Genomic DNA, 18,791 nt, shown 5'->3' on the forward strand with positions numbered 1-18,791 from the left:
CCTGGGTTTACGTCATTCTCCTGCCTCAGCCTCCCGAGTAGCTGGGACTACAGGCACCCGCCACCTCGCCCGGCTAGTGTTTTTGTATTTTTTAGTAGAGACGGGGTTTCACGGTGTTAGCCAGGATGGTCTTGATCTCCTGACCTCGTGATCTGCCCGTCTCGGCCTCCCAAAGTGCTGGGATTACAGGCTTGAGCCACCGCGCCCGGCCTAGATTGGTTCTTAAGCTCGCCACTGAACAAATCACTGAGGAAATCAAGGTGCCACTACCTAGAACGAATACTTAGTAAGCATGAACAACAAATAGTCCAGAGACCATCTGGATGTGGAGAGGGAGAGAAACAGAGATACAAGTAACAGAGACAGAGACTGCAAGGACAGACAAAATAAATAAGGGAAGGTCCAGCTTCCTTTCCCACAATTCCTGCTGAGAGCTCTGCAAACCCAGAGAAAGGGATGCTGAATGGGCACCTACATGGCTAGACCCCTTCTGTCTAGCATGAGAGGTCCCAGGAGCCCTCAGACCCAGAAGTCCAGACCCCCATCCTCTCCTCCCTCAGACCCAGGTGCCCAGATCCCAGGCCCTCCTCCATCAGACCCAGGAGTCCAGGCCCCCAGCCCCTCCTCCTTCAGACCCAGGAGTCCAGAACTTCAGTCCCTCCTCCCTCAGACCCAGGAGTCCAGGCACCAGGCCCTCCTCCCTCAGACCCAGGAGTCCAGAACTCCTGCCCCCTCCTCCTTCAGACACAGGAGTCCAGATCCCAGGCCCTCCTCCCCCAGCCCCAGGTGTCCAGGCCCCAGACCCTCCTCCCTCAGACCCAGGAGTCCAGGCCCCAGGCCCTCCTCCCTCAGGCCCAGGTGTCCAGGCCCCAGGCTCTCCTCCCTCAGACCCAGGTGTCCAGGCCCCAGACCCTCCTCCCCCAGACCCAGGAGTCCAGGCCCCAGGCCCTCCTCCCCCAGCCCCAGGTGTCCAGGCCCCAGACCCTCCTCCCTCAGACCCAGGAGTCCAGGCCCCAGGCCCTCCTCCCCCAGCCCCAGGTGTCCAGGCCCCAGACCCTCCTCCCTCAGACCCAGGTGTCCAGGCCCCAGGCCCTCCTCCCCCAGCCCCAGGTGTCCAGGCCCCAGACCCTCCTCCCTCAGACCCAGGAGTCCAGGCCCCAGGCTCTCCTCCCTCAGACCCAGGTGTCCAGGCCCCAGGCTCTCCTCCCTCAGACCCAGGTGTCCAGGCCCCAGGCTCTCCTCCCTCAGACCCAGGAGTCCAGGCCCCAGGTCCTCCTCCCTCAGACCCAGGAGTCCAGGCCCCAGGCTCTCCTCCCTCAGACCCAGGTGTCCAGATCCCCAGGCTCTCCTCCTTCAGACCCAGGAGTCCAGGCCCCAGGTCCTCCTCCCTCAGACGTAGGTGTCTAGGTCCCAGGCCCTCCTCCCTCAGACCCAGCAGTCCAGGCCCCCGCCCCTCCCCCTCTGGAGGCACCATGGCAACCAGGCCCCCTGCCCACCATCCCCTCCCCCCTAGAGAACCCAGTTTCTGTTGGAATCTCGTCTGTTTCTAACCAGTTCCTGGCTTGGGCAGGGATGAGCAGAGGGCAAGTGGGAACAGAAAGGGGATGACAGAGGGGAGGGGGGCTCAAGGGGGCAGTGGAGGCAGCTAGGAGAGGAGAGATATGGGGCAAGGGGACTGGGGAGAGGTGGGAAGACAGAGAGAGGGTGATGGGGTTAGGGAGAGGCAGAAAACCATGAAGACGAGGAGGGACAGGGGCCTGGGGAGATGCCAGGGAAACTGATGGAGGAGACTGAAGAGATGGAGCCCAGGAGAGGAGGAAGGAGGAGGGCAGAGAAATCAAGCAAAAGAGTGGTGGAGACGTGGGGACAGAGGGGAGGAGGCAGGGGGGCAGAGAGATGGGGAGACAATGAGGAAGGGAGGAGGAGAGAAAGGGGTGGGGAAAGGGACTCTAGGAGACAGACAGAGATAGGAGGGAAAACAGGGAAATGGGAAAGAAGGGATTGGGGCACACAGGGAGTCCCTGAGGTCAGGGGAACCCAGATCTCCGCGTGGTCTCAGCCTTCCAGTTCCTCTGTAATTCTGCCCCTGGGCTTCAAAGAGGAGGTAGAGGAGGCAGCGGTGGGGAGAAGGAGCTGGGGCGGGTGGCCCAGTCAGAGCTTCTCTTGCCACCTTCCTGAGACATCCCTCACCCACCTTCCCAGGATGCAGCCAGAGGTGGAGCCCATGTGCTCCTCCACCATGGGCAGCCTCACCATGCACAGGGAGGCAGGTACTGAGCTGTGTCTTTGGGGAAGGGGTGGACTTCCTCCATCCAGGCAGTGTGTAGTAGCCCTGGCTCACAGTGTGGCCTTAAGTGAGTCACTGGCACTCCAAAGTGAAAGCCACCCCTAACATTCACCAGATTCCTGGAGAGTGGCCCCCTTGGACCTCAAACGATATTTCCCACCAGCCTCTGCAGTTCCTTGGCCAATGCCCTGGACTCAGAACTACATTTCCCATGAGCCTCTGCTGGGACCTAAGCAACACCTCTGAGGGCATTCTTTTCCTAGGTACCCTCACTGTCATGTCTCCCACCCTGAGCTCAGCATCTTCCCCCAAAGCTGCTCTCCTCCTTCCTGGTTTCCATTTTCAAATGGCCCCACCGCCAACCCAGTCACTGGTCCCATCCTTCCACCTCCCATAATTCCCTCCCACAGCCCATCAGGCCCCATCTTCCTGCCCTCTGACTCTCCCTTCCCCATTCCTTCCTCTCTGTCCCCGCAGCCATGTACCAGGTCTCATCCTCTTCCATGTGAACCGTCTCCTCACTTCCTCCCTGGTCTCCAGTTTCTCTCCTCCTGCCTATCCTTCCATGGCTCCAGAGAGATCTCTCTGACCTCCAGCAGCGACCCTGGCTGTCCCCTGCTCATAACACTTCCTAGCTTCCTGTCACCTCTAGGACAGAGTCCCAAAGCTCCAGCCTGGCTTTTGAGGCCCTGTGTGGTCTGACCCCTGCTGACAACTTTCAGGCTCCTAGGCCAGCACTTCCTGCTAGCATTCTGTGCTGTAGCACAGCTCATGCATTTACACTCATTCAACATTTATGGAGTAGTATCTCAGTGAGGATGCATGTAACTGCAGGTAATAGAAAACCAAACTCAGGACTGGGTGTGGTGGCTCACGTCTATAATTCCAGCACTTTGGCTGGGCGCGGTGGCTCAAGCCTGTAATCCCAGCACTTTGGGAGGCCGAGACGGGCGGATCACAAGGTCAGGAGATCGAGACCATCCTGACTAACACGGTGAAACCCCGTCTCTACTAAAAAATACAAAAAACTAGCCGGGCGAGGTGGCGGGCGCCTGTAGTCCCAGCTACTCGGGAGGCTGAGGCAGGATAATGGCGTGAACCCGGGAGGCGGAGCTTGCAGTGAACTGAGATCCGGCCACTGCACTCCAGCCTGGGCGACAGAGCGAGACTCCGTCTCAAAAAATAATAATAATAATAAAAAATAATAATAATTCCAGCACTTTGGAGGCCAAGGTGAGTGGATCACCTGAGGTCAAGAGTTCGAGGCCAGCCTGGCCAACATGGTGAAACCCCATCTCTAAAAATACAAAAATTAGCTAGGCGTGGGGGTGGGTGCCTGTAATCCCAGCTACTAGAGAGGCTGAGGCAGGAGAATCGCTTGAACCCAGGAGGCAGAGGCTGCAGCGAGCCAAGATTGTGCCACTGCACTCCAGCCTGGGTGATGGAGGGATACTCTGTCTCCAAACAAACAAACAAACACACCCAAAAACAAAACTCACCGCAGCCTTGAGCTCCTGGGCTCAAGTGATCCTTCCACCTCAGCCTTCGAAGCAGAACAAATGCCCTGATGGCAATACAGACGTTGTTTCTCTGCCTTTAGGTCTCTTTTAGGGCTTCTGAAGGCATCTTTCTTTTTTAGGCCCCACGCTGCACCATCTCTAGACTAGACTGAGGCACCCACGTGACAAGTAATTTATATGTAGCTCCAGAAAAATCAAGTGGAGTTGAGTCGACCAGTTGGCTAGTTTTGTTGATCAACGTTTGTTTATTTCGATTTTGCTGTTTTGTTTGCAGCGTTGTAGAACCAATAACATATTTTAGTTGATCGGGTTGCAAACTTCAGCATAGGCCATTAGAAAACCCCTGGGCCCCAAGCATTTTGCCTGTAGTGCCTAATGGATGAAATGGCCTGGCTTGTTCTCATGCTGGGAGAGGAGACGTGAACCATGCCATCTCACAGATCATACATAGCCTCCAATGGCAATAAGCACTCTTTAGTCTTGGGGCTCAAGGGAATTCTGGGAAGTTCTTGCAGGTGACTCTCTTCTCTTTTGCTCAAAAACCTTGACCCATGCTAGGCCCTTCATGTGAAACATCCTTCTCTCTGTCATCTCTTTATTTGGTAAATGCCTTCTTATTCTTTGGGTCTCACTGTGAACAACACCTCCTCTAGGGAGCCTTCCCTGACTGCCCCCAGACTGGGCTTTCCCTCCACCTCGTAACACTTTCATTGAAACACACATTGCCTTTTACCTGAGAGTTCTGAAAGGGCAGAGGTGTGTCTCATTCATCTCTTGGTCCCCAGCATCCTCCAAGGCATGCAGGGGCCCTCTGAGATGCCTGTTTAAAAAATTCAACCATCTACTTGGGAGGCTGAGACAGGAAGATCCCTTAAGCCCAGGAGTACCCTGGCTGCAGTGAGCTATGATTGCACCATGGCACCCCAGCCTGGGCAACAGAGCGAGACTCTGTCACCAAAGGGGGAAAAAAAAAGCTTGAAATTGTTGCATTTACTGAATTATTCAATAAGTACTTATTTTTAAGTTTGTGCTTTTGTTAATTTAATTACACATATACATTTAAATGCATATATTAAAATCACTGTTATAACTAGAAATAGTTCTTATTTCTAATGTCATATTTCATGAGAAACTCTTGTATTCAGATTTTTTCACATGCATCTTTGATGTTGCTGGAGCTACTTTTTGACTCATTTAACACTTTTACGGGACTTTTTTTTCTGAGACGGAGTCTCACTCTGTCGCCCGGGCTGGAGTGCAGTGGCACAGTCTCAGCTCACTGCAAGCTCCGCCTCCTGGGTTCCCGCCATTCTCCTGCCTCAGCCTCCCGAGTAGCTGGGATTACAGGCGCCGCCACCTCGCCCGGCTAGTTTTTTGTATTTTTTAGTAGAGACGGGGTTTCACTGTGTTAGCTAGGATGGTCTCAATCTCCTGACCTCGTGATCCGCCCGTCTGGGCCACCCAAAGTGCTGGGATTACAGGCTTGAGCCACTGCACCCGGCCTACAGGACTTTTTAAAAATTAATTTATTTTTTTGAGACAGGGACTCACTTGGTAACCCAGGCTGGATGAATTGACACCATCATAGCTCACTGCAGCCTCGAAATCCTGGGCTCAAGCGATCCTCCTGCCTCAGCCTCCCAAAGTGCCAGGATTATATTATAATTATTTTTGAATATCATCTCATACCTAGTACATATTTAAATTTCCCTCATTATCTCAAAATTGTACTTTTTATAGTTGGCTTGTTTAAATTAGGGCCCAAACAAAGTGCACACATTTCAGACTTTATTCAATAAATACTAAGGAAAAATATAAGTCTGGCACTTTGCTAGATGCTGGGGGCACAAAGACAAGTCCCTGCCCTCACGTTGCTCAGAAGATGTAGGTAAGACAGAGTGTAATTAGGGAATCATAGAAATAAAGGTAAAATTGCAACCACTGTGAATGCAAACGTACTGTGCTATGAGGAAGGGTGTCAGCGGTCCCTCAGGGTAGACTTGATTAGTCAGATGAGGGGGAAGAGAGGTCCATGCAGAGTTACAGTATTAGCCAAGATCCTGCAGCAGGAGGCGTCAGAGAGTGTCCAAGTCACAGAAAAACAGCATTTCTGGACTGCAGCAGGTGAAAAGGACGATTGTGCTTGATCAGGCTTAAGACATTCGCAGGGTCTGATCATGTGTGGTCTTATGGTCACTGGAAGGACTTTGGACTTTATTCATCCCAAAGACAATGCAAGGTCCTGGGAGAGTTTTGAGGAAGGGGGCCATAGGGTCAGATATACATTTCAAAATTCTACTTTGCTGGGGTAACTGGAGAGGGAGACTAGTTTGGAGACTAGATGAGAGTGAGGTGAGAGGAAGCCACCTGGACAGATTGAGATCTGGATCCAGATGCTTACATTTTTATCCTTATTCTGTCATTTTGTGCTGTGTGACCTTAGGCAAGTCACTTAACCTCTCTGTGCTTCTGTTTCATCATGTGTTAAACGACACTATCTCAGAAGGTTGTTGTGAGGATGCAATGGAAAGTATTTTATTCTATTCCATTTTATTTTATTTTATTTTGGCAGCAGAGTCTTGCTTTGTCACCCAGGATGCAGTGCAGTGGCATGTCCTGGCTCACTCACCACAGCCTCTGCCTCCTGGGTTCAAATAATTCTCCTGCCTCAGCCTCCGGAGTAGCTGGGACTACAGGTGAGCACTACCATGCCCGCCTAATTTTTTGTATTTTTAGTAGAGACGGGATCTCACCATGTTGGCCAGGCTGGTCTCGAACTCCTGAGTTCAGGCAATCTGCCCACTTTGGCCTCCCAAAGTGCTGGGATTACAGACATGAGCCACCATGCCCAGCCACAGTGGGAAATATTTTTAAAAGTGTTTGGCATATAAAAGGGACAGTAAGCACATAGTTATATTGTTATGTGGACAGACTTGAGGAGGAGATGGCTGCGTTTGAGGGATGGAGGGAGGCCGGTATGGCTGGAAGAAAAGAATGAGGGTAGGTGTTTCTGGAAGGGGATGCTGTGAAAATGTAGATTTGAATCCAGTAGGTCTGGGGGTGGGCCCTGGAGTAAGTGTCTACCGTATGTGTATGTGACAGTGTGCGAGACAGCCTGTTGTGAAACATGTACCAACACACCACTGACTATAGTTAAACCCAGTTAAATGTGTTGACTTATTGTAATGAGAGCGCGCGCGCACACACACACACACACACACACACACACACGGGTTGTCTCAGTAGAAGGGTGTTAGCAAGGACTTATTGCAAGAACCGGGCTGTGTCAGGTGACTTTGGGGAGGGTTCATGGGAGTGGTGCTTTGCTCTGGATGGGAGGCTGATGGAAAGCACGGGCAAGCTCATGACTGGGAATCTTCATCTCACCGGGAACCAGGAGGGGTACATGGAGCTAATGCTGGGGTTAATGAAAAAGCAGCTGTCAGCTCTGAGCTGGGACAGGGGGGATTTTGGTCATTTTTGTGGTTTGGACAATGTTCATGCTTTGTTGTGTTGAGACATGATTCAGGAGCGGTCTTGTTTTGTCTCAGTCCATCACAGTCACAGAGTGGCCTTGCTTGATGTTGGGAAATGTTTGATGTTCGGCAGGAGAGCACCAGAGCCTGGCTGTCGGGGTCTGCTTTCCTCTCTTTCAGCAGCTATAACAAAGACACCCCAAAACACACCATCATAAAGAAGACAGAAGTGTATTCCTTTTCTTTTCTCCCTTCCTCCCTTCCTCTCTTTCTCCTTCTTCCCTCATTCCCTCTCTCTCTTTTCTCTCTCTCTCTCTGTTTTTGAGATGGAGTCTCGCTCTGTTGCCCAGGCTGGAGTGCAGTGGTGCAATCTCGGCTCACTGCAACCTCTGCCTCCTGGGTTCAAGCGATTCTTCTGCCTCAGCCTCCCGAGTAGCTGGGACTACAGGCACACACCAACACACCTGGCTAATTTTGGTATTTTTAGTATAGATGGGGTTTCACCATATTGGCCAAGTTGGTCTCGAACTCCTGACCTCATGATCTGCCCGCCTCGGCCTCCCAAAGTGCTGGGATTACAGGCGTGAGCCATCACACCCGGCTCCCTCCCTCCCTCCCTCCCTCCCTTCCTTCCTTCCTTCCTTCCTTCCTTCCTTCCTTCCTTCCTTCCTTCCTTCTCTCTTTCTGTCTCTCTTTCTCTCTTTATCTGTCACCCAGGCTGAAGTGCAGTGGCACAACCATGGCTCACTGCAACCTCTAACTCCTGGCTTCAAGCAATCCTCCCACCCTAGCCTCCTTAGTAGCTGGGACTATAGGCACACAACATCATGCCCAGATAATTAAAAAAAAATTTTTTTGTGGAGCTAGGGTGTTGCTATGTCACCTGCCTCAGCTGGTCAAGAACCAGAAGTATATTTCTCTCTTGTGTAATGGAAGGCAGGGTTGGTGGGACATCTTGGCTTGGTGAGAAGATTTAGAGATAAGAGTTCCTCCCATATTGTTGCTTGCCATATCCAAACATGGTGGAAGAAGGGTTATTGCTAATCCACATTCCAGTCCAAGAGAAAGGGCAGAGTCCAAGAAAAGCAGTAATCTTTAAAGCAAATGAGGCCGGGCGCGGTGGCTCAAGCCTGTAATCCCAGCACTTTGGGAGGCCGAGACGGGCGGATCACGAGGTCAGGAGGTCGAGACCATCCTGGCTAACACTGTGAAACCCCGTCTCTACTAAAAAAATACAAAAAAATTAGCCGGGCGAGGTGGCGGGCGCCTGTAGTCCCAGCTGCTCGGGAGGCTGAGACAGGAGAATGGCGTAAACCCGGGAGACGGAGCTTGCAGAGCGAGACTCCGTCTCAAAAAAAAAAAAAAAAAAAAAAAAGCAAATGACTCCAAAGTTACACCTCTCACTTCAGCTAACACTTCATTGGTGAGAGCTTGGTTACATGGCCACAGTTAGCTGCAAGGGAGTCTGGGAAGTGTTGTCTCCAGCTGGGAAGCCATGTGCTGGGTAAAACTCTAGGACTGTAGGGGAAGGGGAAAATGGAGTGCATGGAACAACCAGCACTTGGCCATAAGAGAGAGACCAGTTAACTGATGGTGGGGTGGTCAAAAAAGGGTCCATATTTGAGAACTGTTATCAGTCAAGTTCCAATCAGGAGACTGATTCTGAGAGTGTTGGAAAAACTGAAAACGGGGCCGGACACGGTGGCTCACACCTGGAATCCCAGCACTTTGGGAGGCCAAGGCAGGCGGATCACAAGGTCAGGAGATCGAGACCATCCTGGCTAACACAGTGAAACCCCGTCTCTACTAAAAGTACAAAAATTAGCCAGGTGTGGTGGTGGGCACCTGTAGTCCCAGCTACTCGGGAGGCTGAGGCAGAAGAATGGCATGAACCCGGGAAGAGGAGCTTGCAGCGAGCCAAGATCACACCACTGCACTCCAGCCTGGGCAACAGAACAAGACTCCGTTTCAAAAACAAAAACAAAAACAAAAAACAAAAAAAACCCTGAAAACTGGATTCAAGTGTTGTTACTGAAGTGATGCTGCCACAGTGAAGAAGGAAGGCTGGGGTGACCAGAAGAGGAAGCAAAAAGGAGCAAATTCCTCCTGCTTCCTCCTGCCTTGCAGCCTCCCTCTGGCGCCCCCTTTAGGCAGAGCCTAATAGGAACCCAGCTGTTGAAGGAGAAATGTGGTTAGTAGAGTCTCAATCCAGGCATCACAGAGCCAGTGTGGAGCTAAGAGAGTTTGGAGCTAAGAGACAGTAGCTCAATATCTGGCATACAAGCTATTTTGGGTGTGGCATGGGCAGGCAATTGGTGATGGCCATTTAAGCAGAATCATGGCTGAGGAGGGCTCAGGGCAGCTGATGGTGGGTTCTCTGTCCTCAGGAGCCCTCCTTATGGACCTGGAGACCCCAGAGGAGATGCAGGCTCGGAGCCTGGGCAGGCCCATCAAATCCTCGTGAGTTGTCCCTGGCCCCCATAACCTCTGTCTTCCGCTTCCCCAAATGCGATGGCAGCAAATCCTGACCTCAGAGGTCCCTGCCTGCTGGCTCTCTCCCTAGGAAGCAGTACCTGCGGCAGGTCATTGCAGAGTACGAGGCACTGGACCAAGAACTCCCGTGCATCCAGAAGTTCCCCGCACCACCCGCTGCCCAGCCCCTCTGCCTCTGCATGGAGACCTTGGTGAGTGGATCTGGGCCCTTATTTTCTGCACAGTTTTGGTGGGGTGGTGGGAAGGGCACAGGCTGAGAAGCAGTGTAGCCAGAGTTTAAATTCAGGCTCTGTGGCTTCAGAGCTGTGGGCTTGGCACCAGGACAGTTTGCTGAAAATTGATTGTGAATTTGTCAAAGCGTCAGTCACGAAATCGACAGCTCATGTCAGAGGGAAGACCAAGGGGCAAAGAAAGGGGAGGCTGAGGGGAGCAGGGAGGGAGAACAAAAGCAATCCTACTAATCCACGTACTATAAAATTCTGTACAGTTTACAAATATAACAAAAACTCAAGAAAAAGCCAGTGTGTGTCAGGCGTGGTGGCGCACGCCTGGAATCCCAGCACTTTGGGAGGCCGAAGTGGGTGGATCACCTGAGGTCAGGAGTTTGAGACTAGCCTGGCCAACATGGTGAAACCCCATCTCTATTAAAAATACAAACATGAGGCAGGTGTGGTGGCAGGTGCCTGTAATCCCAGCTACTGGGGAGGCTGAGGCAGGAGAATTGCTTGAACCCGGGAGGTGGAGGTTGCAGTGAGCTGAGATCGTGCCACTGCACTCCAGCCTGGGCAACAGAGTGAGACTCTGTCAAAAAAAGAAAGAGGCCGGGCGCGGTGGCTCAAGCCTGTAATCCCAGCACTTTGGGAGGCCGAGACGGGCGGATCACGAGGTCAGGAGATTGAGACCATCCTGGCTAACATGGTGAAACCCCGTCTCTACTAAAAAAATACAAAAAACTAGCCAGGCGAGGTGGCGGGCGCCTGTAGTCCCAGCTACTCGGGAGGCTGAGGCAGGAGAATGGCGTAAACCCGGGAGGCGGAGCTTGCAGTGAGCTGAGATCCGGCCACTGCACTCCAGCCTGGGCGACAGAGCGAGACTCCGTCTCAAAAAAAAAAAAAAAAAAAAGAGAGAGAGAGGGAGGGAGGGAGGGAGGGAGGGAGGGAAGAAGGGAGGGAGGAAGGAAGGAAGGAAGGAAGGAAGGAAGGGGCTCATGTTTTTGACAGATTCAGCAAACTGGTCATCCCTGCCTTCAATCAGAAGAGGTATATATTAGGGTCCCAGGAACTCAATAATTGAATGAGAAGAACTAATGTCAATGGGTGCTTACTGTGTGCCAGGCACAGGCCTCCAAGGTACCTTCTCAGCTAATCCATGTGACTCTCCACCCTGCATACAGGGATTGCGGTCCTTCTCTTAGGGATCAGTCTCCACCTTATCACTCCACTTCTTTGTGGCTTTGAGCAAGGGACCCTCCAGCCTCCCCTCTCACCCCAGTCAAGGAATGCCTTTCTGGAAGTGACAGTATTTTTCAGTGAAATCATGAAAATTTTCATTTCATTTTAGTTCCTCAGCAATTTTATGTGCTATGACAACTGTTATCACCCTTGAAATGCTAATCACGTGTTGTAAATGTGTTTAGTGATCAGTACATGTCTCTGAATGTTAGATTGACAAGACATCAAAAACCCCTATGACTGTTATCTTTTGACTACTGAACATTCTTAAAATGCTAATACGAATATAAAAGGAAAGGTGTGCAATTTAAATCCTGGCAGAAATCTTCAAGAGCTTTCAGTCGCATCCATTGCAAATTGCTGGGAAAGTTTTTGGTAGATTCGTAAAGTTGGCTAAGTTGGTGAATCATTCAGCCAACTGTTCATTGACTTTTGGGCAAATCGGCTTGGTGAGAACTGATTTTTTTGGAGAATGACCTAGAGTGACAGTAGATGCTTTCCCATCTGAGAGATCATCTGTCGTCTCCTTTGACAATAGCGACAGTAACCTGGGATCAAGAGCGATCCTTGCCCCTCAAATGCCACCTGGAACTCTGTGGCAGGTTCTACAGGTGGGGCCTAGGGTGGTGACTTCTGAATCCAAAATGAACCAGGAGGTCACGGGCTGAGGTTCTCTCTCCGACACCCGCAGCCCGAGGAGGATTTTACCCACCTGGAGGTGCTGCAAGCGCTGGAGGCCCAGTTACCGGGGGCCATGGAGAGCGGGCGCGTGAGCAGCATCCGCTTCGAGAACATGAATGTCATCTGTGGGACTGCTGGCCGCCGGAACCGGTGTGTAAGCGGCGGGGGCGGGGCCTGGAGCGCGCAGGGGGGCGGGGCCCGGAGCGACTGGGTAAGAGCGTGGTTGGTTTTAGGGCGCTGAGGGGCGTGGCCAAGAATGAAAGCGTGAGGGGGCGGGGCCCGGAGCGACTAGATAAGAGCGTGGTTGGTGTAAGGGCGCTGAAGGGCAGGCCCCGGAGCCACTAGATAAGAGCGTAGTTTGTGTAAAGCCGTCGTAAGGCGGGGCGACAGTGGAGTGAAAGCGTGGTAGGGCAGGGCCTGGAGCGACTAGATAAGAGCAAGATTGGCGCAGTCACTGAGGGGTGGGGCCAAGAGTGTGCGCGGTTGGAGGCAGGGTCCGGTGAGATCAGAGAGAAGGAGGGATCTGGAGTGAGTAGGGGCCCGAGTTTGAGTGACCCAGTAGTGACCGGGATAGGAGTCTGAGCCTGGAAAGGCAGCTGTGAGGGGGTGGAAGGGACTGAGCACATGGTAGAGGTGGGGCCAGGGGTGATAGGGTGGGGACAGGCCTGGAGTGCCTAGGGTAGAGCGGAGCCTGCAGTCGCCAGTTGAGGGTCGGGCCTTGGAGCGGTTTGAGATGGAGTCTCGAGAGACAGTGATTAGGACGCAGAACCAGGCTAAGAGTGCGTAAGGAGCCTAGAGCGACCCAGGCGAGAGGGCAGGGCTGGAGGGGAGTTTAGGGACGGAGCGACTGTCTGCTGGACTAGGGGCTGTGAACGACTCCAGGGACCAGGCAGGCACTCTTCGACGATCAAAGCCGGGGCTGAAACCACCTGCGAGTTCCTTTTCCGTTCCCACCCCCTTGCAGGTGGCTCATCGCGGTCACGGACTTCCAGACGCGCTCGCGCTTGCTGCGTTCCGGGCTCAGTCCCCGCGGGCTCGCGCACCAGCTCGTGCGCCACGACGATCTCCTGCTGGGTGACTACCGCCTGCACCTGCGCCGCTCCCTGGTCCGGCGGCGCATGCTCGAGGCCCTGGGGGCGGAGCCGAACGAGGAGGCCTGACGCCCGGACCGGCCCCGGCTGCGCTTGCGCACCGCCCAGCGGGCTGGGGCCACCCACCCGGAGCCCAGGAGGATAGGGGGCGTTGCCTTCCCAGGAAGGAGGCGGGGCCGGCTCGAGGGGGTGGATACTGTGAGTTTAATTATAAAGAATGACCTGGTACAAAAGCCATTTCTCTCTGCAAAATCTTGGTGGGGAGTCAGGGGAAGGGAGGTGATGGGGGGTAGGAATGAACTCCCTTGTTATAATCCCGCCTCCCTAATCTTCCTCCAGTCCCTGTACGTGGACGCCTGGGTCCCAATCCCTTGAGAGATGAACTGAGGCCCGCGGAAGGGAAGACCTGGGCACCGGGGCTTTCAACGCGTGCCGAGCCCTGTCTCAGCGAGAATCAGACGTCCTCATCCGCCCCCCTCCTCTTCCCCTCCCACCCCCCTTGGAAGACAATTCTCGGGCTTTTATTTCAGGATTTTTTTCTGGATTTTTTTTTGTGTGTTCTAGGGGTTTTGTGGGTTTTTTTTTTTTTCTGTTTTTTATATTTTCTTCTTTTGTTATTGTTCCTCTTTTTGCTTTTTCTCTCCTCTCCATCCCGCGCTGTCCCCACATTCGGTCCCTCCCCACTTCCCACCCCGACCTCTCCTCCCCCCTCCCCACCCCCTACACCCTCCCCAACCCCGCGGCACCCATCCAGAATGAACAAGCCCTTGATAGACGGGCGCCGCGCAGGCCCCCTGCGGACTGGGGGCATCCGACAAGGGGGAGGGGGCGGGTAGGGGTCCAGCGCGGCCTCTGCCCCTCTCCTCAACACCCCTCCCCCCTCCCACGACCCTCCCACGAGGTTCCCCGCAGATCCCTGACATGGTGAGGGGAGGGGGCTGCAAGCCCCCTCCCCTCATGGACGGAGCGCCCCCCCTCTCGGGGGTAGGGGGCAGCAGAGAGGGAATGGGCTTGGGGAAGGAGGGGGAGCTCCCTTCTTTGGCAGCTGAACATGGGGGGGGTCCTGAGGGCAATGCCCTCCCCCCTTTACCCACAGCAGGGGAGGGGGCTTCTCAGGGGGAGGGGTGGCTTAAAATTCCCAAGCCCCGGGGAAAAAGGGGAGAGAGGAAGCGTGCGGGAAGGAACAGCCATGCTGGAGGGAGAGGGAGCTTCTTGGAGTGGGCAGGTTAGGAGAGAGGAATCTTCGTGCAAAAGGGATGGACAGATGGCCCAGGAAGGACAGGAAAGACAGAAGAGGGAGGAAGTGAGGGAGGGTGAGGGCTGGAGGCAGGGACAGGCTTGAATGTGGAAGCATGGTGAGCCGGAAGCCAGTGTGCATAGCGTCTTCTCTCACCAGGAAGAGAAAGAGCTTAAGGAGGTAAGAGAATCCGAATGAGAATGGACGCAAGAGTTGCTTGTCAACAGGCAAAAAAAATAAGGGTGTCAGGAAAAGAAATGTTACAGCCCAAAAGCGCATGGAATGAGATGAGTTTGCAAAAGGAAAGAAGTGGTAGAGCTCTCATTCAGGTAGAAAAGACAAGATGCAGTGTGCAGCCACGTCACGGTGTGCAAGAACATTATTAAAAGGGGAGAAACAAGGCTTCCAGAGAGCACTGAAAATGCTGGGGGGAGGGGCGGGGGCGCATGTGCAAAAGCAAGTGTGCGAGAGGGTTCACAAAAGAATCAAAAATGCAGAGGGGCAAAGATTTCAAACAGAAAGGGGCAAGGGAGTGGGAGCCTGGCAAAGAAGAAGAGAATGAGCATTTGTGAGAGAAACACAGTTCCTGGGAGGCAAGTGTGCAAAAGGTGTGACCAAAAGTGACGGTGCAAAAGGGGCAAGGGGAGGGGGAGGAGTGGAGGGCTAGGAGTGTCATGGTGAGAGGGAAGAGGTGGGGAGTGGAAGAATCTGGGGTTTTTAAGAATAAGAAGGGAAAGTGCTTCAACGTAAGAAAATGGAGGTAAGAGTGTGTCAGGAGGGGTGCATAAGATAGCAAGTGTGCAAGGGCTGAGCAAAGAGCAGGGCACTCCAGAGAATGAATGATGTGCATGGAGTCTGTGAGTAGGGGAGGGAAAATGTGTCCCAAGTGTGTCTGCAACAAGGGTCCAGAGTGAGCGGGGAGGAGGAGATGTGAAATGGAGTGTGTAAAGGAGGGCCCTGGTAGGGGAAAAGTGTGTAAGCAGCGAGAATCAGAGCAGGAGGCATGGAGCATGAGAAAGGAAATGCAGCGGTGCGAGGAGAACAGAGTGTGTTTGAGCGGGCCTCGCCAGCCGGAAGCAAAGGCAGAATGTGCAAGACAGCGAGAGGGCAAATTTGTGCAAAATTGCAGCCCAGGGAGGGGAGGGGAGAGAGGTGAGCAGGCGTGCAACGGAGCGTGCAAGAGGCTGAGGGGGGCAGCTGTGTGTGCTGGGGAGAGGGGAAGGGGGAAGAGCTGAGGGGCCTGGAGAGAGTGGGAAGGGTTGTTAGAGGGGTGGCAGGTGGTGGAATCTGAGGGCACCCCCTTCCCCTGCGGCCTGGGGGACAGTCCCCATCCAATCAGGCTCAGGGCTGACCCTCTATGGCTCTGTCTGTCCCCTCCCCCAGAACAGGCCCTTCCCTCCTTCTCAATCCCCCTCCGTAATTTCTCCTATCCCCCCTCCGCTCCCCGCTTCACACACACACAGTCTTGTGTCAGCTGCCCCCCTTCAGTGAGGTGCAAATGTCCGGCCTGGATTGGGCCACCTAGTGACCTCTGGCCTTGGGAGACGAGGGCAGGGCGCAGTTTGAACAGAGTCCCTGGCCAGGGGGAGAGAATGACAGTCAGGGGTCAGAGGTCAAGAGGCCAGCAAGCTCAAGAGTTCTGTGGACGGGGCTGGTCCGTCCAGGCCAGCCATCACCTCTCCAGGAAGAATTTGAGAGCCCGGTCGATGTTCATGCGGTGGCCCACCCTGGTCACACCTAGATCGACATAGTCCTCCTTGGTCAAGGCGGGCAGGTGGGAGCCATCGATCTCATGGTCCAGGAACTGGGCTCGGTGCTCCGCCAAACCCAGCCACTCTAGCCAATCAGCCACGTCGAACTTGGTCCAGAACCCCAGAGGTTTAGCGCCAAACGGCTTGTCCGGGGGCAGCGAGAGCAGGCGGGTCGGTGAGAGGGAGCGCGAGGCCCCTGACAAGGCTCCCCCGAGCCCCCCGGATATACCCGGGTGTGGCGGCACAAAGACTGGGGCGAAGGGGTCAGCCGAGCCTCCTGCCCCTCCAGTTGGGGAGCCACGGATGTCAAAGAGGCCTGGGTAGAGGGGTCCAGAAGGCAGGATGGGCAGGGACGAGGGCCTGGGTGCAGGGCTGACCTTGTGCTCCGAGGCGGGCAGCAGCGAGGGGCTGGGGGCCCGGCGGAGCAGAGGGGGCCGCATCTCGAACTCCACGCCCTGGAGGTGGCGGGTGGACGTGGAGGAGGAGGAGGCCGAGGGTGAGGTGGCCCCTGGGGCCGCAGCGGCTGTAGGGGAGACCCCTGTTCCGGTGGGGAGCGGTGGCAGAGGTGGTTTGGGCCAGTTCTGAAACAGGCTGCTGACAGGCTTGGAGAGGAGCGAGGACTGGGAGTCGTCGGAGAGTCTGGAATGTGACAAGGGGGCAGTGGGGGAGGACAGGGATTTAGGGGGCAAGGGCAGGGGTGAGAAAGAGGCAGAGGTCAAGATATAGGGAGAGAGGAGGAGAGACATAAGGGTAGGGGGAGAAATGGAGGAGAGAGACGGGAAGAAATGGAGGGAGCAAAGGGTAAGACGGCCGTGGAGGAAAGAAATGAAGGGAGAGAAAGACGAGAGGACAGGGAGAGGGCGACAGTTAAGAGAGATGAAAGAAAAAGAGACATTAAGTGATAATAATAATAATCGTCACCGCTCACTGATGCTCACGTGTGCCAGGCATTGTTCTAAGTGCTTTACATGATTGCATCTCAGTTTAATCCCCACGACAGCCCTGATGCAGGTTACTATTATTATCAGCACAGAGAGGTTAAATAACTTGCCTAAGGACACACAGGAAGTGGCAGAGCCCGGTTATATGGCACCAAAGTCTGAGCTCTTCACCACTATTCTATACTGCCTTTCAGGTTATGGCCAGTCATAGCAGAGTGAAAGATGGGGAGACAGAGAGAGACAAAAAGAGGATGAGTATCCAGGGGAGAGAGATGGAAGGGGCGGGGGACACAGAGAGAGAGAGATGAAGAGAGGGAGATGAAAGAGAGAAGAAACAAGGGGAGAAAAAGGTTCCCCTCATCCCTTTCGTTCCCTCTCCTCCAGCACTGTCCCACCTCAGGACCTTTGAACTGGCTGCTCCCCCTGCCTGGCTCACTCTTGCCCCGGGCAGCTGCTTCCTCTCCACTTCCATTACTCTGCCCATCTTGCCTGTTACATGAGAGACCTTCTCCAACCATCCCATTGTGGTAGCTTTTTTTTTTTTTTTTAGGATGGTTGTGGCCGGGCGCGGTGGCTCAAGCCTCTAATCCCAGCACTTTGGGAGGCCGAGACGGGCGGATCACGAGGTCAGGAGATCGAGACCATCCTGGCTAACATGGTGAAACCCTGTCTCTACTAAAAATACAAAAAACTAGCCGGGCGACGTGGCGGGCGCCTGTAGTCCCAGCTACTCCAGAGGCTGAGGCAGGAGAATGGCGTGAACCCGGGAGGCGGAGCTTGCAGTGAGCTGAGATCCGGCCACTGCACTCCAGCCTGGGTGACAGAGCGAAACTCCGTCTCAAAAAAAAAAAAAAAAAAAGGATGGTTGCAATTATTTTGTTTACTGCCCCGCCCCCACTCCTATGTCCCTAGAGGTATGGGGTTGCACAGTCTTTGCCTGTTCTGTCCAGCAGGGATCCCATCACCCAGAAGGGCACTCTGCACACACAGGTCATGAATCAATAGTTAATGCATTTGTTGACTGAATTAAGCATCCTTTCTATTGCTGCTACAAGCAGTGGGAAAACAAACAAATAAACAAACAAAAAAACAAGAAAAAAAATTCTCTACCCAGAATACTTAAGAATACTCAATGAATTTCATTCAGATCTTAAAGGCCTAATAAACCCACATTTGTTTGTTTGTTTATTTTTACAACCTAGGAGCATTGATTCAAGTTGCTCTGATAACATACACTTCCTTTTTCTTTTCTTTTCTTTTCTTTTTTTTTTTTTTTTTTGAGACAGGGTCTCACTTTGTTCCCCAGGCTGTAGTGCCTTGGTGTGATATCAGCTCACTGTAGCCTCAACCTTCTAGGCTCAAGTGATCCACCCACCTCAGCCTCCTGAGTAGCTGGGACTACAGATGCAGGCCACTGTCCCCAGCCTCCTTTTTCTTTTCTTTTGCCCCAAATATACCCTCCCTGAACCCACATTTGAAGGTCACATTTGGATAGCAGACCTTCAAACAGAATTTGAGTGAACTCTGTAGATGAACAAGGATATTTAAAAACTGCTCCCAACCCTCTGTGTATCTGAACCAGAGATATAACTCTACTTTCTCTAGGACTAGAAGGTCTTGAATGGGATCGAATTCTGTGGCGATGCGGCTAACTGGCTGCTCTGGGAAACATCTGCATCATCCTGTATTTCCCCATGTAGAAGTTGTTGGGCTCTTTTTCAAGGCCCCCCTCTTCCCCCATCTCATGTTACAACAATGACCCATATTAAATCCTCTCAAAAACTCTTTGGGCTGGCACTAGGCCATCCCCGTTCTACAGAGAGGTGGATTCATTTGCCTAAGATCACCCAGGTGGAAAGTGGA

General features: G+C 53.4%; 2 protein-coding genes across 7 annotated transcripts in view; one reads left to right on the top strand and one right to left on the bottom strand.

Annotated features, from left to right (window-relative positions):
- The first annotated feature begins 1,541 nt into the window (after positions 1 to 1,541).
- Positions 1,542 to 13,656, top strand: CUNH19orf81 (chromosome unknown C19orf81 homolog). 4 transcript variants are annotated; one of them, XR_004440490.1, is made up of 7 exons: positions 1,542 to 1,583; positions 2,203 to 2,270; positions 9,671 to 9,743; positions 9,847 to 9,967; positions 11,919 to 12,058; positions 12,873 to 13,197; positions 13,339 to 13,656. XR_004440490.1 is itself a non-coding variant. In XM_033224246.1 (6 exons), exons 1-6 carry the CDS (start codon positions 1,573 to 1,575, stop codon positions 12,984 to 12,986), a joined length of 531 nt encoding a protein of 176 aa, XP_033080137.1. In that variant the 5' UTR covers positions 1,542 to 1,572; the 3' UTR covers positions 12,987 to 13,232. The 4 variants fall into 4 exon arrangements, 3 of the variants coding, with proteins under 3 accessions (XP_033080137.1, XP_033080134.1, XP_033080135.1); XM_033224246.1 differs by lacking the exon at positions 13,339 to 13,656 and having other exon boundaries at positions 11,919 to 12,062; positions 12,873 to 13,232; XM_033224243.1 differs by lacking the exon at positions 13,339 to 13,656 and having other exon boundaries at positions 12,873 to 13,232.
- Positions 13,657 to 15,697: 2,041 nt separating this feature from the next.
- SHANK1 (SH3 and multiple ankyrin repeat domains 1) overlaps positions 15,698 to 18,791 on the bottom strand; it is a 57,955-nt gene continuing 54,861 nt past the window's right edge. For 2 of the 3 annotated variants that reach the window (XM_033224241.1, XM_033224240.1), the window contains one exon: positions 15,698 to 16,626. In XM_033224241.1, coding sequence (XP_033080132.1) covers positions 15,909 to 16,626 — 718 coding nt within the window. In that variant the 3' untranslated portion in view covers positions 15,698 to 15,908. Of the gene's footprint in view, positions 16,627 to 17,024; positions 17,116 to 18,791 lie in introns of those variants that run through there. The other variant, XM_033224242.1, reaches the window with a different exon arrangement.

The sequence above is a fragment of the Trachypithecus francoisi genome, unplaced genomic scaffold (assembly GCF_009764315.1).
Source record: "Trachypithecus francoisi isolate TF-2019V2 unplaced genomic scaffold, Tfra_2.0 Lachesis_group12, whole genome shotgun sequence".
NCBI lineage: Eukaryota > Metazoa > Chordata > Mammalia > Primates > Cercopithecidae > Trachypithecus > Trachypithecus francoisi.